General features: G+C 48.7%; 1 protein-coding gene across 1 annotated transcript; it reads left to right on the top strand.

Moving 5' to 3' along the window:
* LOC119967982 (T-lymphocyte surface antigen Ly-9-like) lies at positions 1-27,344 on the top strand. Its single transcript, XM_038801082.1, has 4 exons — positions 1-153; positions 21,590-21,940; positions 25,417-25,695; positions 27,340-27,344. The coding sequence occupies exons 1-4, from the start codon at positions 84-86 to the stop codon at positions 27,342-27,344; spliced, it is 705 nt and encodes a 234-aa protein (XP_038657010.1). The 5' UTR covers positions 1-83.
* The last annotated feature ends 224 nt before the right edge of the window (positions 27,345-27,568 follow it).

Below are 27,568 nucleotides of genomic sequence, written 5' to 3'. Positions count from 1 at the left end.
CTGTCTGCCAGCTGTACAGGTATCTCTCTCTCAGTTGCGAAACTCCTGTCTCACACACACACACACACAGGCTGGAAGAAGATATGGAGCCGAACTTTCACCCAGCCTCTTCCCTGTTGCTTCTGGTGATCCTCACCATAAGCTGGCTTCCAGGTAGGAATGTATCCTTCAGGGTCTTTGGAGAGATCGAGGAACAGAGAAAGGAGAGCTGTGTGTGTGCTTGTGTGTGTGTGTGTGTGTGAGCAATCGAGAGGGAGAGAGAGACAGTGAGAGGGTGAGAGAGGGAAAATGAGAGAGTGAGAGAGAGAAAATGATGCAAAATGAGACAGTGGGATAGAGTGCACGACAAAGTGACAGAAAATAGACAGAGGGGCATGAGATGAAGTGAGGTGTCGGACGGAGTGAGAGACGGTAAGAAAGGCGAGACAAAGACAGGCAAGAGAGTGAGAGACAGAATGGCAGACAGCCACATTTGATTAAATTGATTTGATTTATTGTCACATGTACCGAAGTGCAGTGAAAAGTATTTTTCTGCGGCCGAGGAACGTACACAGTCCATACATAGTAGACACAAGAATAATCAACAGGGAACATTGACAAATGGTACATCGACAAAACAGTGATTGATTACAGTGCCTCGAGTTCGTAGAATCGTCAGATCTGAAAGAAAACAGAGAAGAACACAGTTAGTAATTAGATAAGAAGAGGAAAATAGTTTCAGTCGGTCAGAATGCTGATAGGAGATAAAAGAAAAGGGACAGGGGGGGAGAGCTCGCAGAGAGTCGCCATGCTCTAGCGCCAGGAATAAAGTGAGAGAGAGAGAGAGAGACAGTGAAAGAGACAGAGAGAGGGACTGAAAGAAAGAGACTGTGAAAGGAATGGTGAGAGAGCGAGGTGGAGGGAGATGACGAGGGAGAGGTAGACGGAGAGACAGAACGAGAGACAGAACGAGAGCCATGTCCAGTGACCCAGCGCATCGAATAACTAGGTCAGGACTTTGAACTAAATTACAAAGTTGTGGGCGAGATGGTGGGAGGTTTCAGGAAAGGGTAAGTTCAAAAACAACCAGGGGAACGTCATAACTCTCAGAACAGAACAGAATTCAGGGGTGATAATGAGCAGAGTGGGTCAGGAGGAGGTAAAAAAAGAGTCAAGCTGACATGGCCTGAATGACGAAGGGGACAGAAGGAGAATTTGAACAAAATCTAAAGGCTGGAACCAAAGTTCATAACATATTTGATGTATTTGCGCCTGTTATGGTCCAGGGTTTAGAGAAGCCCAATGTGTATCATGGAGTTCAGCTGACCCACAACTTTTAACAGATTGTGGTTATGGGGAGCACACGGCCCACTCTCCAGGTGTGGTGCAAACAGAGCTTTAAAGTACTTTTAAATTAAAACAATGTTTATTCTATGAACTCAAGTTAAACTTTTTAAAACATACAGTGAACATCTTAGCAACCATCAATTCAAATACAAGCCACAAAGAATACAACACTAAGTAATCCTTCATAACTTCCCAAACAACATCCAGAAGACAAAAGAACATTTTAACATAAGCACCTAAGGTTTACATTCATTACTGAGAACATTTATAATTCTGAATTCACCAAATGATCAAGAGATAGTCTTTTCATGGCAGAGAGAACAGCAGTGCACCTGCTCTGTCTGGCTTCAGCTCCAACGCTGAAAACAAAACTAAAACACACCCTGCAGCAAACAGCCTAAAATGAAAGTAAAAAGCTGACAGGCAGCCCAGCTCCACCCACACTCTGACATCACTGATAAACACCCATTTCTTAAAGGTACATTTCTTAAACACCCATTTCTCAAAGGTACTCTCACATGACACCTCCACCCAAGACAAAAAAAATAAACCATCAACTTCAAGATGGTTTCATTTTTCACCTTTTCACTATCTAAGAAATGCACATAGTAAATATACTTTTTTGTTTCAGAAAAACAACACATGCAAACTGGTAAAATAATATAGTCCATTTGTGTTCTTCCTCCAATTGAAATCCTTCCTGATTGACAGTCTCTTTGAACAAGAAGGTCTCTGAAGGGCCATTTCTCTATGCCTCAGCATTCCTCTTTAAAGTCAGATACTTTAGTTCAATCTGATCGCAGAGTCCCTTGTAATTCTCCAACACAGGAGCATTGGTTATCACAGCTTTCAGGCCGTCAAATTCCTGTTGAAAGTCCGCTGTTCACTGAAATGTTCAACGTTTCTTCAGCAAGTCCATCAGTGGAGCAATCACACCGCAAACCTTTTGCACAAATGTTCGATCAAATCCACTCATGCCAAGAAATCGCATTATTTCCCTTTGTCTTGAGGGTATCGGAAACTCCTCAAGGAAAGTGACTTGGGCTTTTCCAAATTCACTTTTGGCTAGGTTTACCACCAAACCCCCCCCCTCCTTAAGTTGATCGAATAACTCCATCAGATGTTTTAAATGTTCTGTCTGTGTCTGGCTGAAAATTACCAGATCGTCGATGTATACCGCACAATTGGGTAATCCTGAAACAACTTTGTTAGTTAACCGTTGAAATGTGGCTGGGGCGTTTTTCATGCCAAATGGCACAACTTTGAATTGGAATATACCATCTGGAGTCACAAAAGCTGAAATCTCCTTCGCCCTTTCGGATAAAGGTACCTGCCAGTAACCTTCAAGTAAATCCAATTTGGAAATAAAAGTTGATTGTTCCACGTTCTCAATGCAATCCTCCAAACATGGGATAGGATAAGAGTCCATTCTCGTAACTGCATTAACCTTTCTATAGTCCACACACAACCGTCTGGGTACCGTCTGGTTTAGGTACCATCACTATGAGTGAGCTCCATTGGCTGCAACCCACTCCAATTATGCCATTGTTAAGCATACTCTCAGCCTCCCTGTTAACCTGTGCCAATTTTAAAGGGTTGAGTCTCTATGGATGTTGTTTGATTGGAACAGCATTTCCCACATCCACATCATGTATAGCCATTTTAGTACTTCCCAATTTATCTCCACAAATTTGCCCATGTGAAATCAATAACTCTTTCAGGTCAGTCCGCTTTTCCTCTGGAAGGTAACTGAACACTTATGTCAATTTTGAAGAACATCCTCATTTTCCAAGTTAATTTGAGGTATGTCAAATTCACAGCCATCTGGATTTGGTTCGTCACTTAGAGTTAGAATCATTAAAACCGCCTTTTTCTCTCCTTCCCTTTCAAAGTACCTTTTAAGCATATTCACATGACACACTCGGTGAGTCTTCCTTCTATCTGGTGTTTATACCACATAATTCACCTCACTTAATTTCCTTTCAATCTGATACGGTCTACAAAACCTAGCTTTTAAAGGCTCCCCTACCACTGGTAACAACACTAAAACTTTATCCCCACTGACAAAACTACGAACTGTGGATTTCTTGTCTGCTGCCGGTTTCATCACATTTTGTGAAACTTTTAAATGTTGTCTAGCCAATTCACCTGCTCTATTTAATCATTCCTTAAAATTTGACATGTAATCCAATAATGTAATTTCTGATTTCTCACTCACCAATTCCTCCTGAATCAATTTAAGTCGTCCTCTTACCTCATGACCAAAAATTAGTTCAAAAGGGCTAAATTTGGTTGACTCATTAGGTGCATCCCTGATTGCAAACACTATAAATGGAATTCCTTTATCGCAATCCTCTGGATAATCGAGACAATAAGCCCTCAACATTGTCTTTAATGTCTGATCCCACCTTTCTAACACTCCCTGAAATTCTGGATGGTACAAAGTTGATTTTAATTGTTTTATTCCTAAGCTATCCATAACTTCTTTGAATAACCTTGAGGTAAAATTTGATCATTGATCCGAGTGTACTTCTGTGCGTAGTCTATATCTAGTAAAGAATTTAAGTAACTCCTTCACAATCTTTTTTGCTGTAACATTATGTACTGGAATGGCCTCTGGAAAACTTGTAGACACATCCATTATCGTCAAAAGATATTGATTCCCACTTTTTGTTTTAGGAAGTAGTCCTACACAATCAGTTATGACCCTTGTAAAAGCTTCCTCGCTGGAATGGGTATAAAGCATGCTTGAGATTTCCCTGTCACTTGACATGTGTGACATGATTGACAAAATTTAACTGCATCTTTATGTAGTCCAGGCCAATAAAAATGTTTCTGGATTTTAGCTTGTGTTTTCCTGATTCCTAAGTGATCTCCCACTGGTACCTCATGTGCTACTCGCAACACCTCCTTTCTATACCCTACTGGCAATACTACTTGATGAACTTCTGCCCATTTTTCATCCGCCTGCATATGTAAAGTTCTCCATTTTCTCATCAAGACATCACTTTTACGGTAATAACACTCTGGTATACACTCAGATTCCTCTTCAGTATATGCTTTCTGATGCATTTGTTTTATTTCTATATCTTTTTGTTGTAACTCTGTCAATTTTCCTGAACTAAAAATATGCGCCTCATCCTCCACCTGTTCTTGTTCTTTTTCAACCATCTGATCAAAGATCGTTTCTGATAATTGAACTTCAACTTCATCTTCACTCTTTGATTTCTCCTCTTGTCTTAACCTGTGACTTTGCGACCTCGTTACTACACAATCTGGAAAAATCCCAAGATATTCATCCTTCAACACTTCAGTTGTCTGATTTTCCTCTGGCTTATCAACCACAGTAGGCATCACTCCCACCTGCGATGCAGCTATATCATTACCCAAGATAAACTGTATTCATGGACAAGATAGTTTCTCTATTACTCCTACTACCACTTCACCACTCTTCACTCGACTTTCCAACCTTACCTTATATAATGGAACACTACTCTTTGCACCCTGCATTCCACATATTACCACCTTTTCTGGCAACATTCTTCCCAAACTCCTCATCTCTTACCATTAAAGGTTGACTAGCTCCCGTATCTCTTAAAATTGTGACTTCTTTACCTGCTCCTCTTGATACACATGAGTAAACTTTACCCACACAAGTAAATTCTTTGAAGAGATCTGGCACCTTCTTATCAATCACCTCTTGATCAGGCTGTACAATCTTTTGCACCTCCTTCACTTCACTTGGGCTTTCCTTTACCACTTTAACAAACCCCACTGTCTTATCCTGTTTTACCACATCAGCCTTTCCAGTGATTTTCTTCAACCACCAACACTGTGACTTTACATGGCCTAGTTTATTACAGTGAAAACATTTGTAACTTTTCATGTCTCTTCCACCCTCCTGGATTTCATTTTTAATCTGAGATACACTCTCCTTATTATCTCCCATCAGATCACCTTTACCTTTACCACTTGAGTATTTCTCATGTCCCCAGTTTCTATCCCTCACCGGTTGAAACTGATGTCGTAAACCAAGCTTTGATTTATGAACTAATTCATAATCATCTGCCATTTCTGCTGCTAACCTCGCAGTTTTAACCCTCTGCTCTTCCAAACGAGTTCTTACTACATCAGGAATTACATTTTTCAACGCCTCCAAAAGTATTATTTCTCTGAGAGCTTCATACGTTTGGTCTATTTTCAAAGCCCTTATCCACCTATCAAAATTACTCTGTTTGAGCCTTTCAAACTCCATGTATGTTTGACCAAATTCTTTCCTTAAATTTCTAAACCTTCGGCTGTAGGCTTCAGGCATTAGTTCATATGCACCTAAGATGGATTTTTTCACCTCCTCATACATCCCAGATACCTCCTCCGGTAGTGATGCAAACACTTCACTCGCCCTACCTACCAGCTTTGTTTGAATCAGTAATACCACATGTCCTGTGGCCATTTCATTTGTTTAGCCACCTTCTCAAATGAAATGAAAAAAGGCTTCTACCTCCTTCTCATCAAAGCTTGGCAATGCTTGGACATATTTAAATAGATTCTCACCAAGCATTCGACTGTGATGCTCTTTCTCACTATCCTCATCACTATCATCCAACTGTACGTTGCCATTTTCTGAAGTTCTGAGGCTTCTGGGGCTCCCTCCCCAGAAGCCTCTCCTTGGGAAAGCCCAAACCAACGCTGTCCACCAGCCACCCCCTGGCCTTTCCTGCATCCCCCCCCCCCTCCCCCCCCCCCCTTCCCCATTTCCGGGCCTAAGGCTCTGGCAGGTTTGTTTGAGGCACTTTGTCTCCTGTTTAGTGAGCCTCTCCTGTCGCTGCAGATGATGAAGAGCTGCCGGCCAACTAGCTTGCCCGAATGCTTGCCAAGGTGAGTCTTCCCGAAGGTCAGAGGATCAAACTCAGGAGCACAAGGAGGCCATTCGCTCCATCGGGTCTCCGCCGCCATTCAATGAGACTATGAGCGATCTGATATGAGGCACGGGGTGCGAGAGGCACGGGGTGTTTTCCTGGCTGAACGGCAGAGACCCCGCCCACAGCCCATTGACGCTCTATCGCCTGTGAAGTGTCGGAGGGCAGGAGGGTTACTCAGTGTCGACAGGGATGTGTTCCCCACCTGACTCTGCGAGTGGAGGGAAATAGGTGGAGGGAAGTGGGAGGGAAGTGGGACGACCCCCCCCCCCCCCCCCCCCCCCCCACTCCACCCGCGTCCAAAATAATCAGGCCTCATTTTTAAAAGAGACGGGCAAAATTTGGAAAAGGAGAAAGGGGCGGCACGGTGGCACAGTGGTTAGCACTGCTGCCTCACAGTGCCAGGGACCCGGGTTAATTCTGACCTCGGGTCACTGTGCGGAGTCTGCACTTTCTCCCCGTGTCTGCGTGGGTTTCCTCCGGGTGCTCCGGTTTCCTCCCACAGTCCAAAGATGCCCAGGTTAATTGGCCACAATAAACTGGCATTTTGTCCACAGGTTTGGTGGGATTACAGAGATACGACGGGGATTGGATCTGTGGAGGCCTTTCAGAGGGCCGGTGCAGACTCGATGGACTGAATGGCCTCATTCTGCGCTGTAGGGATTCTATGATCGGTAAAGGCTGGGATGAAGGAAAGATGGGAAGAGAGTCCTTCACTCGGAAAATGGGAATGACTGGATCACTCCATAGAGATCTGGCAGGGACAGGGTGCAGGAAATGTTGGTGAGTGTTAAATATGGACAGCCCCTTCCCCCACGAACAGTAATTGTAACATTGGGAAGTGAATTATTGATACATTATCGAGGCTCCTCATTGGAGGACTTTAAGCTCAATGTGGACCAGGTCAACCACCTGTGCAGGGATAAGGTGGAAGATTATTTTTCCTCAGTTACGGGATGTGGGCGTTGTAGGCCAGACCATGATTTATTGCCCATCCCTAATTGCCCCTCAAGAAGATGGTGCTGAACTGCCTTCTTGAACGGCAGCAGTCTCTGAGGTGTAGGTACACCCGCTGTGCTGTTAGGGAGGGAGCTCCAGGACGTTGCCCCAGCGACAGTGAAGGAACGGCCGATATATTTCCAAGTCGGGGTGGTCAGTGACTTTGAGGGGAACCTCCAGGTGGTGGGGTTCCCAGGTATCTACTGCTCTTGTCCTTCTAGATGGTAGTGGTCGTGGGTTTGGAAGGTGCTGCCTGAGGAGCCTTGGTGAGTTCCTGCAGTGCATCTTGTCAATGGTACACACGGCTGCCACTGTGTGTCGGTGAATGTTTGTGGAAGGGAGAGCAATCAAGCGGGGCTGCTTTGTCCTGGATGGTGTCGAGCTTCTTGAGTGTTCCTGGAGCTACTCATCCAGGCAACTGGAGAGTATTCCATTACACCCCTGACTTGGGCCTTGTAGATGGTGCACAGGCATTTTTTTCCCATAAATGTAAGAGTACCCGATTATTGTTTTCCAATTAAGGGGCAACCCTCTCCCCCGGAAACGGCGTCAATCCAGGTTCTTTTCCATCGATGTCACACCCAGTCCCTGAAAGAAAAGAGGCGGGGGGATCGTGAGGAAATCCCAGCAGCTCCCCGGGCAGGGTGCATTGGGGTCGGACAGGACCCGAGAGAGCCCGTCCCACCAGTACAATTTCGCACCCCCAACTTGTTCAATTTCTCAGGGGAGGGGGGTCAGCGATAACCCCCTGCTTCTTAGGTTCTTAGCGGGTTTTGAAGACCCTCTGTCCCAACCGTTGTCTTTGGACACCTCTGCCACCATCCCGGACCTGTTTCCAGAGTTATTTCCAGGGCCTTCCAGTGACCAGGTGGCGGGGGTGGACAGGCATCTACACCACCGCCTCCTGCTGGCCAGGACCCCAGGAGTGTTTTGTTATGCTCTTGACGTAGCATAAACTGCTTCCTTGATGTGCACTCTGACAACGGAAGGTTCAAACTTGGAGATAGCACATTAACAATTTACTAAATGAATATTTTTCGTCAGTATTCACTCAGGAAAAAGATAATGTTGTGGAGGAGAATGCTGAGACCCAGGCTATTAGAATAGATGGCATTGAGGTGCGTAGGGAAGAAGTGTTGGCAATTCTGGACAAGGTGAAAATAGATAAGTCCCCGGGGCCTGATGGGATTTATCCTAAGATTCTCTGGGAAGCCAGGGAAGAGATTGCTGAGCCTTTGGCTTTGATTTTTAGGTCATCATTGGCTACAGGAATAGTGCCAGAGGACTATATAACCCCTGGTTAAGGGGGGTGGGGTTGTTGGGTTACAGGTATAGGGTGGATACGTGGGTTTGAGTAGGGTGATCATTGCTCGGCACAACATCGAGGGCCGAAGGGCCTGTTCTGTGCTGTACTGTTCTATGTTCTATGTTCTACTGGAGGATAGCAAATGTGGTCCCTTTGTTCAAGAAGGGGAGTAGAGATAGCCCCGGTAACTATAGGCTGGTGAGCCTAACGTCTGTGGTGGGTAAAGTCTTGGAGAGGATTATAAAAGATACGATTTATAATCATCTAGATAGGAATAATATGATTAGGGATAGTCAGCATGGTTTTGTGAAGGGTAGGTCATGCCTCACAAACCTTATCGAGTTCTTTGAGAAGGTGACTGAACAGGTGGACGAGGGTAGAGCAGTTGATGTGGTGTATATGGATTTCAGTAAAGCGTTTGATAAGGTTCCCCACGGTCGGCTATTGCAGAAAATACGGAGGCTGGGGATTGAGGGTGATTTAGAGATGTGGATCAGAAATTGGCTAGTTGAAAGAAGACAGAGAGTGGTGGTTAATGGGAAATGTTCAGAATGGAGTTCAGTTACGAGTGGCGTACCACAAGGATCTGTTCTGGGGCCGTTGCTGTTTGTCATTTTTATAAATGACCTAGAGGAGGGCGCAGAAGGATGGGTGAGTAGATTTGCAGACGACACTAAAGTCGGTGGAGTTGTAGACAGTGCGGAAGGATGTTGCAGGTTACAGAGGGACATAGATAAGCTGCAGACCTGGGCTGAGAGGTGGCAAATGGAGTTTAATGTGGAGAAGTGTGAGGTGATTCACTTTGGAAAAAATAACAGGAATGAGGAATATTTGGCTAATGGTAAAATTCTTGGTAGTGTGGATGAGCAGAGGGATCTCGGTGTCCATGTACATAGATCCCTGAAAGTTGCCACCCAGGTTGATAGGGTTGTGAAGAAGGCCTATGGTGTGATGGCCTTTATTGGTAGAGGGATTGAGTTCCGGAACCATGAGGTCATGTTGCAGTTGTACAAAACTCTAGTACGGCCGCATTTGGAGTATTGCGTACAGTTCTGGTCGCCTCATTATAGGAAGGACGTGGAAGCTTTGGAATGGGTGCAGAGGAGATTTACTAGGATGTTGCCTGGTATGGAGGGAAAATCTTATGAGGAAAGGCTGATGGACTTGAGGTTGTTTTCGTTAGAGAGAAGAAGGTTAAGAGGTGACCTAATAGAGGCATACAAAATGATCAGAGGGTTAGATAGGGTGGACAGCGAGAGCCTTCTCCCGCGGATGGAGGTGGCTAGCACGAGGGGACATAGCCTTAAATTGAGGGGTAATAGATATAGGACAGAGGTCAGAGGTGGGTTTTTTACGCAAAGAGTGGTGAGGCCGTGGAATGCCCTACCTGAAACAGTAGTGACCTCGCCAACATTGAGGGCATTTAAATGTTTATTGGATAAGCATATGGATGATAAGGGCATAGTGTAGGTTAGATGGCCTTTAGCTTTTTCCATGTCGGTGCAACATCGAGGGCCGAAGGGCCTGTACTGCGCTGTATCGTTCTATGTTCTATGTTCTATGTTCCTACTTGGATTTGACTCTCCTGTTAATCCTGCTATAGCTACTCAGACTGATGAACCAGTCTGCTACAATCCACGTGGTGGGTGTGATATGTTGAATCAACCCTGTGTACTCACTGAGAGTCTCCACTGGAAAGAGGAAGATCATGTGTGCTGTGTCCTTTATATATGGGTTGGTGTAATGCCCTCCTGTGATAGTGTCACCTCTGTGTGGATCGTGAATGCCCATTTATCGTGTCCTATCTTACTGACCTATTGGTTGAATGTCTGTGTGTCATGTCTCTGGTGCTCCCTCTAGTGTCCAGCTGGGCTATGTCACCACAGGGATGAGCCTGAGGATATCCCATCTGTCGATGATCCCGGTGGTGGGATCAAGGCAGCCCCTGGGTTGGGTGGTGGGCCCATGTCACCCATTGCACTCAGTGTGGTGGAGGATTCGGGCCCGGAGGGTGACTGTCCGAAGGCTGTCAGCCACCCAGTGTCGGGAGCGCAGGGTGCACGAGGCGCTCAGTAGCGGGGTGCGGGTCTCGCTCGTGCTTGACACTGTGTCACCCCTCACCCCCTCTGGGGGACTCCCAGAATCTGGCACATCATAATTGAAGGTTCTTTTGTTTTTCTGCCTCTGTAGATAGTTCAGGCAGTGCCCTATTGGGCCCCTCCTTCACCAACACCCCAACTCCCTCCCTCCCCACCATCCTCCTTCCCCCTCTCTCCCCACCGCCCCCTTCCTTTCCCTTCTGTTGGTACAGAAGCAAGGGTATCTGGTCCCTCCAGCGCAAAGTTTAGTGCTTGTACCATTTGTTTTTTGTAGAAATGTGTTGTGAACTGTTTTAATAATCCGAGTATCCACCCCCGCCCCTCCCCGTACATTGGTACTGAGGGGAGGGTACCCTGTTTCTCCATCACAAAATGAGTGTTTGTACCGTTTGGCCAATCCACCTAACCTGCACATCTCTGGGTTGTGGGGGTGAGACCAACGCAGACATGGGGAGAATGTGCAAACTCCACACGGACAGTGACCCTGGGCCGGGATCGAACCCGGGTCCTCGTCCCAGTGAGGCAGCAGTGCTAACCACAGCGCCACCATGCTGCCCCTAGTGGACAGATATTGGGGAGTCAGGAGGTGAGTTACTCTCCGCAGGATTCCCAGCCTCTGACCTGCCCTGGTAGCCACAGTATTAACGTGTCTAGTCCAGTTCAGTTTCTATTCAATGGTAACCCCCAGGATGTTGAGTGTGGGGGGATTCAGTGATGGCAATGCCATTGAATGTCGAGGGGCGATGGTTTGATCCTCTCTTGTTGGAGATGGTCATTGATTGCGAATGTAACTTGTCACTTATCAGCCCCAGCCTGGATATTGTCCGTGTGTTGCTGCATTTGGACATGCACTGCTTCAGTGTCTGAGCAGTCGCGAACGGTGCTGAACATTGTGCAGTCATCAGCGAACATCCCACATCTGAAATTATGATGGGAGGAAGATCATTGATGAATGAGGACAGCCATAGAGTTCTACAGCTGAAAAGCAAGAGGCCCTTCGGCCCAGCGTGTCTGTGCCAGTCATCAAGCACCAATCTATCCCAATCCCATTTGCCAGCATTTGGCCCGTCAGCCTTGTGTGCTTTGGGATTTCAAATGCTCATCTAAATACTTCTTGATGCGCAAACAATTGCACACAGAATCACGAAAGGGTACAAAAGAGGCTTTATTACCGTGAGATGTTATTCCCTCAACTGCAGCTGTAGAATGGCAGCTCAGGAGAGCTCATGAATATTTAAACTGCTCACTGTGGGCGGAGCTAGCCGGCAGGGGCTTACCGGCAAACCTGTAATACCAGGTACATCCCCTAATAGAGGCACACACATATATACAGTGGTGGATCACCACACTTCTTAAAAGCTGTGAACATTCCAGCCTCTGCCCCCTGGTTATTGATGGGGTATTTTTGGTTGTTGTTGATGTTGTGTTGCAATGTCTCTTTAAGAGCCAAGTCACATGATACACCATGACATCATCAGTTACTGTGCGGGCTTTGGTCCTTCGTCTAGAACCAGCCTTTGTACCATTCAGATCCATCCGATAAACCTCTGCTGATTGTTGCTTTCAACCCACATGTTTCAGCATTTCATTCTTTTATCCGACAACAATTGACCCCTCCACCAAAGGGAAAAGTTTCTTCCTCTCCACCCCATCTATGTCCCTCGTACTTTTGTACAGCTCAACCTGGTCCCCCCTCCAGACTTCTCTGCTCTAAGCAGAACAACCCCAGCCTATCCTGTATCTCTTCATAGCTGAAAGGCTGCAGACCGGGAAACATCCTGGTGAACCTCCTCTGCATCCTCTCCAGTGCAACCACATCCTTCCTATAATGTGGCGACCAGAACTGAACACAGTACTCCAGCTGTGGCCTCACCAACGTTTTATACAGCTCCATCTATGGACATGTACCCCAAGGTCCCCCTGATCATTTATGCTTCCTGGCATCGTACTGTTCACTGCACATTCCCTTAGAACATAGAACATAGAACAGTACAGCACAGAACAGGCCCTTTGGCCCTCGATGTTGTGCCGAGCAATGATCACCCTACTTAAACCCACATAACCCGTCTACCCGTAACCCAACAATCCCCCCATTAACCTTACACTACGGGCAATTTAGCCTGGCCAATCCACCTAACCCGCACATCTTTGGACTGCGGGAGGAAACCGGAGCACCCGGAGGAAACCCACGCACACAACGGGAGGACGTGCAGACTCCACACAGACAGTGACCCAGCCGGGAATCGAACCTGGGACCCTGGAGCTGTGAAGCATTGATGCTAACCACCATGCTACCGTGAGGCCCTTGCCTCATTAGTCCTCCCAAGTTACATTACCTCGCACTTTTCGGTGTTAAATCCCATTTGACACTCCTCTGCCCATCGAATCAGCCCTTCTATATCATCCTGCAATCGAAGACTTTCCTCCTCGCTGTTGACCACACCATCTGTGAATTTACTGATCATGGTAGCACATTACTGTACACCACAAACAGCAATGCACACAGCACCGATCCCTGAGGGAGTGTGTCCAACTACAGCGACCGGCTAACCATAATTCGGAGCTGGAGCTGAGGGAGGATTCACCGTGGAGCATCCGTGATGTTGAGCAAATCATGGATAGCACGGTCAGCGAGGTGGTCACACTGCAGGTGAGCATTGAATGGGAACGGCATGGCTGACCACCAGTCAGAGTAGAGGAAGGCAGGTAGTGGAGGAGCTCCCTGTGGTCATCCCTCTAACAGATATACCGTTTGGATAATGTTGGAGAGCTGACTGTACAGGGGAAGAGCAGTGGCAGCCAACCTCAGGGCACCATTGGAGTGTCTGCTGCACCAGAGGGGAGGAGGAAGGGTTATAGTGAGAGGAAATTCAATTGTCAGGGGAACAGGCAGGCGTTTCTGTAACCACAAAAGAGACTCCAGGATGGTATGTTGCCTTCCTGGTGCCAGGGTCCGGGATGTCAGTGAACGGCTGTGAAGGTATTGGTACACATTGGTACCAATGAGAAAGGCAGAAAAAGGGATGGGATCCTGAAAGCACAATTTAGGGAGATAGGAAGTAGATTAAAAACAGGGCCCAGGAGGTAGTAATAGAACAAAGAACAAAGAAACATACAGTACAGGAATAGACCCTCCGGCCCTCCAAGCCTGCACCGACTCTGCTGCCCCTCTGAACTAAAAAACCGTACACTTCCAGAGTCCGTATCATTCTATTCCCATCCTATTCGTGTATTTGTCAAGTCGCCCCTTAAAAATCACTATCGTCCCTGCTTCCATCACCCCCTCTGGCAGCGAGTTCCAGGCACCCACTACCCTCTGTGCAAAAAACTTGCCTCGTACATTTCCTCTAAACCTTGCCCCCCGCACCTTAAACCTATGCCCCCTAGCAATTGAACCCTCTACCCTGGAAAAAAGCCTCTGACTATCCACTCTGTCTATGCCCCTCATAATCTTGTAGACTTCTATCGGGTCGCCCCTCAACCTCCGTTGTTCCAGTGAGAACAAACCGAGTTTATTCAACCGCTCCTCATAGCTAATGTGCTCCATACCAGGCAACATCCTGGTAAACCTCCTCTGTACCCTCTCCAAACCTCTACATCCTTCTGGTAGTGTGGCGACCAGAATTGCACACTATATTTGGTCGCCACATTACCAGAAGGATGTGGATGCTTTGGAGAGGGTGCAGAGGAGGTTCACCAGGATGTTGCCTGGTATGGAGGGTGCTAGCTATGAAGGAAGGTTGAGTAGATTAGGATTGTTTTTGTTGGAAAGGCGGAGGGGGGACCTGATTGAGGCCTACAAAATTATGGGAGGTATGGACAGGGTGGATAGCAACAAGCTTTTTCCAAGAGTGGGGGTGTCAGTTACAAGGGGTCACGATTTCAAGGTGAGAAGGGGAAAGTTTAAGGGAGATGTGCGTGGAAAGTTTTTTACTCAGAGGGTGGTGGGTGCCTGGAACGCTTTACCAGCGGAGGTGGTAGAGGCGGGCAAGATAGCATCATTTAAGAAGCATTTGCTGTTTGTAATAGACATAAATCGTGACCCCTTGTAACTGACACTCCCACTCTTGGAAAAAGCTTGTTGCTATCCAGGTATATGAACGGGCGGCAACAGAGGGAAGTAGACCTTGGAAAATAGGAGACAGGTTTAGATAAAGGATCTGGATCAGTGCAGGCTGGGAGGGCCGAAGGGCCTGTTCCTGTGCTGTAATTTCTTTGTTCTTTGTTCTATATTCCAAGTGTGGCCTACCTGAAGTTCCATAAAGCTGCAACAGGAATTACCAATTCTTAAACTCAATACCCCGGACGATGAAGGCGTCTTGATTATCTTCTCCACCTTCGGTGCCACTTTCAGTGACCTGTGGACCTGTACACCCAGATACCTCTCTGCCTATCAATACTCTGAAGGGTTCTGCCATTTGCTGTATATTTCCCATCTGTAGTAGACCTTCCAAAATGCATTACTTCATATTTGTCCGGATTAAACTCCATCCCCCCCAAGCCTCCAATCAATCTATATCCTGCTGTATCCTCTGACAGTCCTCATCACTACCTGCAAATCCACCAACCTTTGTGTCGTCCGCAAACTTACTAATCAGACCCGTTGTATTTTCCTCCAAATCATTTATGTCTATTACAAACAGCAAATGTCCCAGTTCCTGCGGAACACCACTAGTCACAGCCCTCCAATCAGAAACACACCTTTCCATTGCTACTCTCTGTCTTCTATGACCTCGCCAGTTCTGTATCCACCTTGCCAGCTCACCCCTGATCCTATGTGACTTCACCTTCTGTACCAGTCTGCCATGAGGGACAATGTCAAAGGCCTTACTAAAGTCCATGTAGACAACATTCACTGCCCTACCCTCATCAATCATCTCTTCATCACTTCCTCAAAAAACCCGATCAAGTTAGTGAGGCATGACCTACCCTTCACAAAACCATGTTGCCTCTCGCTAATACGTCCACTTATTTCCAAGTGGGAGTAAATGCTGTCTTGAAGAATCCGCTCTAATAATCTCCGTACCACTGATGTAAGGCTCACTGGCCTGTAATAACCTGGATTATCCTTGCTACCCTTCTTAACAAAGGAACAACATTGGCTATTCTCCGGTCCTCTGGGATCTCCCCCGTAGCCAGTGAGGATGCAAAGATTTCTCTCAAAGCCCCAGCAATTTCCTCTCTTGCCTCTCTCAGTATTCTGGGATGTATCCCATGAGGCCCTGGGGGCTTGTCTACCTTAATGTTTTTCAAGACGTCCAATACCTCCTTTCTGATCTCCACATGACCCAAACAATCTACACAACCTTCCCCAGTCTCATCATCCACCAGTTCTACAAGTCCCTGGATCTCTGGATCACTCCCGGTGCCACATGAGAGTGAGTGTCGATGTAGGAGGTTCGTCCAGATGAATGTGTGACAGGAGAAATGGTCCAGGGGGAAGGGCTTTAGATTTCTGGGAGATTGGGACCATTTTTGGTGGTGGTGGGACCTGTACAAGGCGGACGGGTTTACAGCTGAACCAAAATGGGACCAGTGCCCTTGAAGGGAGGGTTGCTGTGATGTTGGGGAGGGTTTAAACCAACTTGGCAGGGACCTGGGATCCTGAGGGAAGGTTCAGCAGGGATTGATGCACAGCCAAAATTAGAGAAGTGAAGTGAGTGGGGCAGACACAAAATGTCTAGACCAGTTCAGTCACAAGGGAGTTTGGCAAGATTGGATGGTATTTAATTTAATGCAAAGAGTCTGACGAACAAGACAGATGAATTTAGGGCACAAATTAAAACATGGGGGCATGATGTCATTGCTGTCACTGAGACATGGTTGAGAGAGGGGAAGGATTGGCAGTTCAATATTCCAGGATATGGGATCTTCAGGCGTAATAGGGATGGAGGTCAAAGAGGAGGGTGGGGTCACAATTTGGATCAGGGAATCAATTACAGCAGTAAGGAGGGATGACATCTTCGACGGCGCTTTAACTGAAGCCTGATGGGTAGAACTTAAAAACCAAAGAGGAGCAATCACATTGTTGGAGTGCTCTATAGACCTAACAGTGCGACAGAAGTAGAAGAGCAGATATCATAGAATCATAGAATCTACAGTGCAGAAGGAGGCCATTTGGCCCATCGAGTCTGTGCCGGCTCTTGGAACGAGCACACTACCCAACCGCACACCTCCACCCTATCCCCATAACCCAGGAACCCCACCCAACACTAAGGTCAATTTTGGACACTAAGGGCAATTTATCATGGCCAATCCAACTAACCTGCACATCTTTGGACTGTGGGAGGAAACCGGAGCACCCGGAGGAAACGCACGCACACAGGGGGAGAACGTGCAGACTCCGCACAGACAGTGACCCAAGCCGGGAATCGAACCTGGGACCCTGGAGCTGTGAAGTGTTATGGGAGAGACATTTTCAGAACCCCGAAATGTATCATGGAGTTCAACCAACCTCCCCCTTTAATGTATTATTTCTTTTGAAGCACACGGCTTGTTCCCCAGGTGTATTACAATTATGGACACGTGGGTTTTTAAACACAAAACAATGTTTATTCCATGAACTCAACTTAACCTTTTAAATAAACATTGGATCACTTAACACCCCTTACTTCAAAGATAATCCCGAAAATAATACAACACTACCCAATCCTGCAAACTGTTCCTTTACACATCCAAGAGACTTAACACCTTTAAACAGAAACACCTCAGGTTAAAGACATTGCTATTCTGAGTTTAAATAACCCAAACGATTCAGAGATAGTTTTTCAAGGCAGAGATCACAGCAGCTCCAACTCACTGCAAACACAGACACACCCAAGCTCTTTTCCTCAAAACCAAAACCAAAAACAGAAGTGAGCCCAGCTCAGCTACCCCCACCCTCTGACATCACTTCAGTAATATGAGCTGCTCCATTTCTTAAAGGTACATTGCTTAAACATCCATTTCTTCAAGGTACTCTCACATGACAGAAGCAATTGTACTAGCCACTATGCTACCGTGGGCAAAGTTTAGAGAAGTGTAAAAGTAATAGAGTATGACGCGAATTTCACCTTCCCCGATGTTAACTGGGGTAGTTATAGTGTGAAAGATTTAGAGGGAGCGGAATTCTTAAAATGCACCAAGGAGAGGGCAGCACGGTGGCCTAGTGGTTAGCACAACCGCCTCACGGCGCTGAGGTCCCAGGTTCGATCCCGGCTCTGGGTCACTGTCCGTGTGGAGTTTGCACATTCTCCCCGTGTCTGCGTGAGTTTCGCCCCCACAACCCAAAACTGTGCAGAGTAGGTGGATTGGCCACGCTAAATTGCCCCTTAATAGAAAAAATAATTGGGTAATCTAAATTTTAAAATTTTTTTTAAAAAAATGCACCCAGGAGAACTTTTTAAGCCAATACGTAGAAGGTCACACAGGAGAGGGAATGGTCCTGGACTAAATTTTTGGTAACAAAGCTGGGCAAATGATTGAAGTATCGATGGGGGAGCATTTTGCATACATGATCATGGGCCGGATTCTCCCAAAATGGGGCTATGTCCCCACGCCGGTGCAAAAATACAGACATTGCACTCCCACGTTTCCTGAAAAATATATAAGCCGATTCACTCACCCTCAGGGGACCAGCAGGGACCCGGGGTGCTTCACCCAGCTTTGGCTGCAGATATGGGCCCCCGCACTTCCGGGTTTGAGTCCGCGCAAGCGCGCGGCGGCGGCCTCCAGCAGCCGCGCTGAGCGCCATGGCAGGCTCGGACCGCGGAGGCATCTGGAAGATAGAGGCCCTCACGATCGGCCACATGCCCGAGGATCCGTCCGGCCTGATCTCTCCCCCGGCCACCCATAAAGCCGCCCCCCCCCCCCCCCCCCCCCCGCCGGTGCCCGATCCCCCCCGTCCCCCACCAGGGTGGATGCGGACTGAGTTTGCAGCCGCCACGCGTGTATCCCGGCCGGCCGTACCAGGTTAGTTCCACGCCGTCGGGAACTCGGCCGGTTGGGAGCGGAGTATCGGTGGGTGGGCCTCTGGCAATGGCCCCCCCAGCCGCGTGGAGTCATTTGTGAAGGTGCAGATATTCGGGGCCTGGAGAATCGCCGGACCGGTGCCGGCAGCGATTTTGGCACGAAGTTGCAGAGAATCCAGCCCCATAACTATTAAATTCAGGATTTGTTCTGGAAAAGGACAAGGATGGGCCTGAGATCAAAGTTCTAAACTGGGGGGGAAGACAATTTTTTTTTTTTTTTATAAATTTAGATTACCCAATTATTTTTTCCAATTAAGGGGCAATTTAGCGTGGCCAATCCACCTACTCTGCACATTTTTTTGGGTTGTGGGGGCGAAACCCACGCAGACACGGGGAGAATGTGCAAACTCCACACAGACAGTGACCCAGAGCCGGGATCGAACCTGGGACCTCAGCGCCGTGAGGCAGTTGTGCTAACCACTAGGTCACCGTGCTGCCCGGGGGGAAGACAATTTTAATAAGATCAGATATGATTTGTCCAGAGTGGGCTGGGAGCAGACACTTTTAGGTAATGCCTTGTTATGCTCTTGACGTAGCATAAGCTGCTTCCTTGATGTTCACTCTGACAAAGAAAGGTTCAGACATGGAGATAACTTCAACACGCTTATTAAACTATTAACAATTCTCCTACTCGGGTTCACCACTACTGTTAATCCTGCTATAGCTACTCGGACTGACAAACCAGTCTGCTACAATCCACGTGGTGGGTTTGAATCAACCCTGTGTCTCTACTCACTGTGTCTCCACTGGAAAGAGGAAGATCATGTGTGCTGTGTCCTTTATATAGGGGTTGGTGTAATGCCCCCCTGTGGTAGTGTCGCCTCTGTGTGTATCGTGAATGCCCATTGGTCGTGTCCTATCTTACTGACCTATTGGTTGAGTGTAGGTGTGTCATGTCTCTGGTACTCCCTCTAGTGTCTAGCTAGTCTACGTGTATTTACATTAACCCCTTGTGTATCTACAGTGATGCACATCGCCACAGGTAAATCTGTGACAAACAGTGGGACACATTCGAGAAGGAAGGAGGGACAATACAGGGCCAATAGGGAGCAATCAACAAATCCAGTGAACCCTGGATATAGAGAGATACACAGCACTGGATAAGGAAAAAAGGGAGGCTTATGACTGATATCGAGGGGTCAAAACAGCAGAAGTCCCAGAGGTGTGTGAAATGTGCAAGATGGAGATTTGGAGAGCAAAAAGGCGAAATGAAAGGATGCTGGCAGGTAAAATAAAGGAAAATTGAAAGGAAAGTGTCGGGCCCATTAAGGGCCACAGTGGTAATCTGTGTGCGGAGCCGCAGGATGGAGATAGGGTTCTGAATGAATACTTTGTGCCAGTGTTCACATTAATATAGACAGAGAGGAGGGTCTGACTGGTCAGGCAAGTTTAAAAGTAGACAAACCTCCAGGGCCAGATGGATGTGATCGCCCTGGAAAGGGAGCAGAGGAGATTTACCAGCACGTTGCGTCGGCTGGAGAGCGTTCGTTATGAAGAGAGATTGGATGGACTGGGATTGTTTTCCTTGGAGCAGAGGAGACTGAGAGGGAGACAGGATTGAGATGTATACAATTATGAGGGGCATAGATAGAGCAGACAGGGAGAAACATTTCCCCTTGGTGGAGAGCTCAATAACCAGGGGGCATAGATTTAAGGTGAGGGGCAGGAGGTTGAGAGGGGATGTGAGGAAAAACCTTTCTACCCAGAGGGTGGTGGGAGTGTGGAATTTGCTGCCTTAAGGGTGGTGGAGGCAGAGTCTCTCATAACATTTAAGAAGTATTGAGATGTGCACTTGCTATCCCTGGGCATACAGGCCCAATGCTGGGAAATGGGATTAGAATAGAGTTTGTTTTTTGACTGGTGCGGATGCGATGGGCCGAAGGGCCTTTTCTGAGCTATTGGACCCTGAAGGTATGACTCCATAACACCACTGGACACCGGCTTCCAGTCACAGCACAACCTTCAACCAGCACCCTGTGCCTGGTTATTGCCCCGTCTGCTAAGAGAAAGACTTTCATCTTTCATCCCATCTACGCCTTTCCAAGTCCCTCATTGTTGTTAACACCTCGATCAGGTTCCCCCTCAGGCTTCTCGAAGGATATGGGTCTTACCAAGCACGTCAGCAATGGCGTAAACTGCCGAAGGATCATTGGTGAGTTGCTGCAGTACATCATGTCGACTGAGTGGCTGGATTGCTAGTCCAGCTACGACTTCCCTCTTGATTAACTATGAGAAATATTTACACATGCACACTGAAGGGCAAGGAGCAATTTCCATTCTCATGGGTCTACACACATCCCTGAATAACACCCCATTGACCCCTGTGTGTGGGTCACGAGCCCTCTTACCTCACCGTGTGGGCGTTACTATACTGGGACTCACATTAACCCCATTTTGGCCAAACTATGGTCCACAAATTTAGCTTGGTTGCTCGAAATGAATAGATTCAGTTTCAGAAAAAAGCCTTGATTTTTGCCTTTCTCTCTCTGTCTCCTTCTCCCTCTTGTCTCTCTCCCTCTACTCCTATCAGCCCCTCTTTCTCTCCCTCACTCTTTCCCCCTCTCTCTCGTTCCCTCTCTCACACCCTCTCCCTCACTCTCTCAACCCCACCCGCTCTCTTTCCCACTCGCTCCATCCCTTTCTTCCACATGCCTTTCTTCACCCCTCTCTCTCCTCCCTCTCTTCCATCTCTCTTTCTTCCCTCCTCTCTCTCTCTCTCTCTCTCTTTCTCCGCCTTCTCTTCCACCTCTCTTTCTCCCCCCCTCTCACCCTCTACCCCCTCCCTCTCTAACCTCCCTCTCTCTCACTTTCTCCCCTCTGTCTCTCCCATCTCTCTCTTTTTCCTTCTCTCTCCCTCACACTCTCTCCAACCCCTCCTCTCCTTCTCTCTTTCCTCAATTGATGAATTAAGTATGATGCTCTGCCTTGCAGCCTGGACAAGTGAAAGAGCAGAACATCCGAAGGTGACAATCGGACCGGAACGCATCAATGGGACATTGGGAGAGACGGTGCTGCTTCCAGTCAGCCTGGACATGTTGCCCAGCAGTGGCACAATCCTCTGGAAATTTCAGGGAAAGCCCCCGACGAAGATTGCAGAGGTGAAACTGGATAAAAACAAAACGACGGTCCATCAGTGGCCAGGCTTGAAGCACAGGACATGCCTCTTCACCAACTTCACGCTGATGATCCAGAATCTGACCATGAGTGACCAGGGTCAGTACAGGGTCATAGTGAGTGTTGGTGCCTTGGAGCCTGAGGCCTTAGTTTGGCTTGATGTATACGGTAGGTTCTGTACTGAGTGAGCACTGCAATGTCTGAGGGTCAGTGCAGAGGGGGTACTGCACGGTCAGAGGGTCAGTACAGAGGGAGCGCTGCACTGTCGGAGGGTCAGTACAGAGGGAATGCTGCTCTGTCAGAGGGTCAGTACTGAGGGAGCGCTGTACTTTCAGAGGGTCAGTACTGAGGGAGCGCTGCACTGTCAGAGGGTCAGTACTGAGGGAATGCTGCACTGTCAGAGGGTCAATACTGAGGGAGTGCTGCACTGTCAGAGGGTCAGTACTGAGGGAATGCGGCACTGTCAGAGGGTCAGTACTGAGGAAGTGCTGCACTGTCAGAAAGTCAGTACGAAGGGAGTACTGCACTGTCAGAGGGTCAGTACTGAGAGAATGCGGCACTGTCAGAGCGTCAGTACTGAGGGAGCGCTGCACTGTCAGAGGGTGAGGACTGAGGGAGCTCTGCACTGTCAGAGGGTCAGTACTGAGGGAGCGCTGCCCTGTCAGAGGGTCAGTACTGAGGAAGTGCTGTACTGTCAGAGGGTCAGTACTGAGGGAGTGCTGCACTGTCAGAGGCTCAGTACTGAGGGAGCGCTGCACTGTCAGAGGGTCAGTACTGAGGGAGTGCTGCACCGTCAGAGGGTCAGTACTGAGGGATAGTTACACGGTGTTAGGGTCAGTACTGAGGGATAGTTACATGGTGGGAGGGTCAGTACTGAGGGATAGTTACACGGTGGGAGGGTCAGTACTGAGGGATAGTTACTCGGTGGGAGGGTCGGTAGTGAGGTATAGTTACTCGGTGTTAGGGTCAGTACTGAGGGATAGTTACTCGGTGGGAGGGTCAGTACTGAGGGATAGTTACAAGGTGGGAGGGTCAGTACTGAGGGATAGTTACTCGGTGGGACAGTCAGTACTGAGGGATAGTTACTTGGTGGGAGGGTCAGTACTGAGGGATAGTTACACAGTGGGAGGGTCAGTACTGAGGGATAGTTACACAGTGGGAGGGTCAGTACTGAGGGATAGTTACTCGGTGGGTCAGAACTGAGGGATAGTTACTCGGTGGGTCAGTACTGAGGGATAGTTACTAGGTGGGAGGGTCAGTACTGAGGGATAGTTACACGGTGGGAGGGTCAGTACTGAGGGATAGTTACTCGGTGGGAGGGTCAGTACTGAGGGATAGTTACTCGGTGGGAGGGTCGGTACTGAGGGATTGTTACACCGTGGGAGGGTCAGTACTGAGGGATATTTACTCGTTGGGAGGGTCAGTACTGAGGGATTGTTACTCGGTGGGAGGGTCAGTACTGAGGGATAGTTACACGGTGGGAGGATCAGTACTGAGGGATAGTTACTCGGTGGGAGGGTCAGTACTGAGGGATAGTTACTCGGTGGGAGGGTCAGTACTGAGGGATAGGTACTCGGTGGGAGGGTCAGTACTGAGGGATAGTTACTCGGTGGGAGGGTCGGTATTGAGGGATTGTTACACCGTGGGAGGGTCAGTACTGAGGGATAGTTACTCGGTGGGAGGGTCGGTACTGAGGGATTGTTACACCGTGGGAGGGTCAGTACTGATGGATATTTACTCGTTGGGAGGGTCAGTACTGAGGGATTGTTACTCGGTGGGAGGGTCAGTACTGAGGGATTGTTACTCGGTGGGAGGGTCAGTACTGAGGGATAGTTACACTGTGGGAGGATCAGTACTGAGGGATAGTTACTCGGTGGGAGGGTCAGTACTGAGGGATAGTTACTCGGTGGGAGGGTCAGTACTGAGGGATAGGTACTCTGTGGGTCAGTACTGAGGGATAGTTACACGGTGGGAGTGTCAGTACTGAGGGATAGGTACTCGGTGGGAGGGTCAGTACTGAGGGAGAGTTACACGGTGGGTCAGTACTGAGGGATAGTTACTCGGTGGGAGGGTCAGTACTGAGGGATAGTTACTCGGTGGGAGGGTCAGTACTGAGGGATAGTTACTCGGTGGGAGGGTCAGTACTGAGGGATAGTTACTCGGTGGGAGGGTCAGTACTGAGGGATAGTTACTCGGTGGGAGCGTCAGTACTGAGGGATAGTTACACAGTGGGAGGGTCAGTACTGAGGGATAGTTACTCGGTGGGAGGGTCAGTACTGAGGGATAGTTACTCGGTGGGAGGGTCAGTACTGAGGGATAGTTACACGGTGGGTCAGTACTGAGGGATAGTTACTCGGTGGGAGGGTCAGTACTGAGGGATAGTTACACGGTGGGAGGGTCAGTACTGAGGGATAGTTACTCGGTGGGAGGGTCAGTACTGAGGGATAGTTACACGGTGGGAGGGTCAGTACTGAGGGATTGTTACTCGGTTGGTGGGTCAGTACTGAGGGATAGTTACACGGTGGGAGGGTCAGTACTGAGGGATAGTTACTCGGTGGGAGGGTCAGTACTGAGGGATAGTTACACGGTGGGAGGGTCAGTACTGAGGGATAGTTACTCGGTGGGAGGGTCAGTACTGAGGGATAGTTACACGGTGGGAGGGTCAGTACTGAGGGATAGTTACACGGTGGGAGTGTCAGTACTGAGGGATAGTTACACAGTGGAAGGGTCAGTACTGAGGGATAGTTACTCCGTGGGAGGGTCAGTACTGAGGGATAGTTACTCGGTGGGAGGGTCAGTACTGAGGGATAGTTACATGGTTGGAGTGTCAGTACTGAGGGATAGTTACTCGGTGGGAGGGTCAGTACTGAGTGAGAGCTGCAGTGTCAGAGGGTCAGTACTGAGGGAGTGCTGCACTGTCAGAGGGTCAGTACTGAGGGAGTGCTGCACTGTCAGAGGGTCAGTACTGAGGGAGTGCTGCACTGTCAGAGGGTCAGTACTGAGGGAGTGCTGCACTGTCAGAGGGTCAGTACTGAGGGAGCGCTGCACTGTCAGAGGGTCAGTACTGAGGGAGTGCCACACTGTCAGAGGGTCAGTACTGAGGGAGTGCTGCACTGTCAGAGGGTCAGTACTGAGGGAGTGCCGCACTGTCAGAGGGTCAGTACTGAGGGAGCGCCGCACTGTTAGAGGGTCAGTACAGAGGGAGCGCTGCACTGTCAGAGAGTCAGTACTGAGGGAGTGCTGCACTGTCAGAGGGTCAGTACTGAGGGAGTGCTGCACTGTCAGTGGGTCAGTACTGAGTGAGCGCTGCACTGTCAGAGGGACAGTACTGAGGGAGCGCTGCACTGTCAGAGGGTCAGTACTGAGGGAGTGCTGCACTGTCAGAGGGTCAGTACTGAGGGAGCGCTGCACTGTCAGAGGGTCAGTACTGAGGGAGTGCTGCACTGTCAGAGGGTCAGTACTGAGGGTGTAGATTCCTAATTGCTTTTCTGTCTATTACTCTGTTCCACTCTCTGTTCTGTCTCTCCCTGGGCTTCTCCTTCGCTCGCTACTTTCTTCGCTCTGTATCTTTTGGCATCCTGAATCTTGCCCTGTGTGAACATTGTACAATAATCTGACACATGCCATGTTTCCACCTCCCTCAGAGCCTATCCGAGGGACTGTCGTGAATATCAGCAACGTGAGCTTTGACAATCAGACCTGTGTCGCCACCTTGACCTGCTCGACCGCGGGAGGCAGCGCAGTGAGCTACTCCTGGGAGCCGGGAACGGCTGACCAATACCGGACGGCAGACGGGAGGTCTGTGGAGGTGTCTCTGAACCTCAGCTCCATCCACTCAGCCCTGGTCTGCACCACGAGGAACCCTGTCAGCTGGCAGACTGCCAGCGTGGATATAACCAGGGCCTGTCGAACCGATCTCGCAGGTACGTGCCACTTTCAGCCACGCTTCGCTGTCGGTGCGGCCTCCACGTTGCAGCTTACACCCTTCCTAAGGTGCTTGGGAAACCCCAGCTCCTTATGGGGCCTCACGGTAGCATGGTGGTTAGCATCAATGCTTCACAGCTCCAGGGTCCCAGGTTCGATTCCCGGCTGGGTCACTGTCTGTGTGGAGTCTGCACGTCCTCCCCGTGTGTGCGTGAGTTTCCTCCGGGTGCTCCGGTTTCCTCCCACAGTCCAAAGATGTGCAGGTTAGGTGGATTGGCCATGCTAAATTGCCCGTAGTGTAAGGTTAATGGGGGGATTGTTGGGTTACGGGTTACGTGGGTTTGAGTAGGGTGATCATGGCTCGGCACAACATCGAGGGCCGAAGGGCCTGTTCTGTGCTGTACTGTTCTAAGTCTAAGTCTAAGTCCTCAGAGTAGTGAAGGCTGAGGGGAACCTGAATGAGGTGTACAAAATGATGGGGGAACATCGATAGGGTGGACAGGAAGAATCACTTCTCCCTCACTGAGCGGTCAATAACCAGCCTCAAGGTGCTGGTTTAAGGTTATTTTCATGACAGGAAGCCAGCGTCCAGTGGTGATCCGTAGTCATCTGTGCCGGTCCCTTGCTCGTCGTAGTGTCCATTAATGATCTAGATGTGAACGTGGGGCCTCACGGTAGCATGGTGGTTAGCATCAATGCTTCACAGCTCCAGGGTCCCAGGTTCGATTCCCGGCTGGGTCACTGTCTGTGTGGAGTCTGCACGTCCTCCCCGTGTGTGCGTGGGTTTCCTCCGGGTGCTCCGGTTTCCTCCCACAGTCCAAAGGTGGATTGGCTATGCTAAATTGCCCGTAGTGTAAGGTTAATGGGGGGATTGTTGGGTTACGGGTATAGGGTGGATACGTGGGTTTAAAGTAGGGTGATCATTGTTCGGCACAACATCGAGGGCCGAAGGGCCTGTTCTGTGCTGTACTGTTCTATGTTCTATGTTCTATGTTTGATCAGTACGTTTGCAGATGACACCAAAATTGATGGTGTGGTAAACAGCAAGGAGGAAAGCCTTAGATTCCAGGATGATATAGACCGGCTGGTTAGATGGCCAGAACAGTGGCAAATGGGATTTATCCCCGAGACGGGTCATGTTATGTAATTTGGAATAACACAAGCTGCCACTTACATAGAATTTACAGTGCAGAAGGAGGCCATTCGGCCCATCGAGTCTGCACCGGCTCTTGGAAAGAGCACCCTACCCAAGGTCAACACCTCCACCCTATCCCCATAACCCAGTAACCCCACCCAACACTAAGGGCAATTTTGGACACTAAGGGGCAATTTATCATGGCCGATCCACCTAACCCGCACATCTTTGTGACTGTGGGGGGAAACCGGAGCACCCGGAGGAAACCCACGCACACACGGGGAGGATGTGCAGACTCCGCACAGACAGTGACCCAAGCCAAAATCGAACCTGGGACCCTGGAGCTGTGAAGCGATTGTGCTATCCACAATGCTACCGTGCTGCCCTTTAATGCAGTTTTGAGTAAAAGATGCTCCAGACTTTGAAGTGAGTTCAATGTGTTTTATTGAACTATCAGCACAGTTCTCAATGAGTTCGACTCCCTGCTAATCTCAATCTTGTAACTCAGTCTAACTGACCCAGCCTTGCTCTAAGCCACGTGCTGGGCTGTGATGCTGAGGATACGCCCTGTCTCACTCTGTAGATGTTGGTCTGTGGAAAGAGGCGGGGTGTGAGTGCTTCATCCCTTTTATAGTGAGACCACCCCTGAGTGTCCTGACTGCTCATTGGTCGAGTCCTATTCTGTGTTCATTTGCTGCATGTTTGCATATTAGAACATAGAACAGTACAGCACAGAA

The sequence above is a fragment of the Scyliorhinus canicula genome, chromosome 6, assembly GCF_902713615.1.
Source record: "Scyliorhinus canicula chromosome 6, sScyCan1.1, whole genome shotgun sequence".
Classification (NCBI taxonomy): domain Eukaryota; kingdom Metazoa; phylum Chordata; class Chondrichthyes; order Carcharhiniformes; family Scyliorhinidae; genus Scyliorhinus; species Scyliorhinus canicula.
The sequence above is the reverse complement of the archived record's forward strand: the minus strand, read 5'-3'. Positions and strand labels throughout refer to the sequence as shown.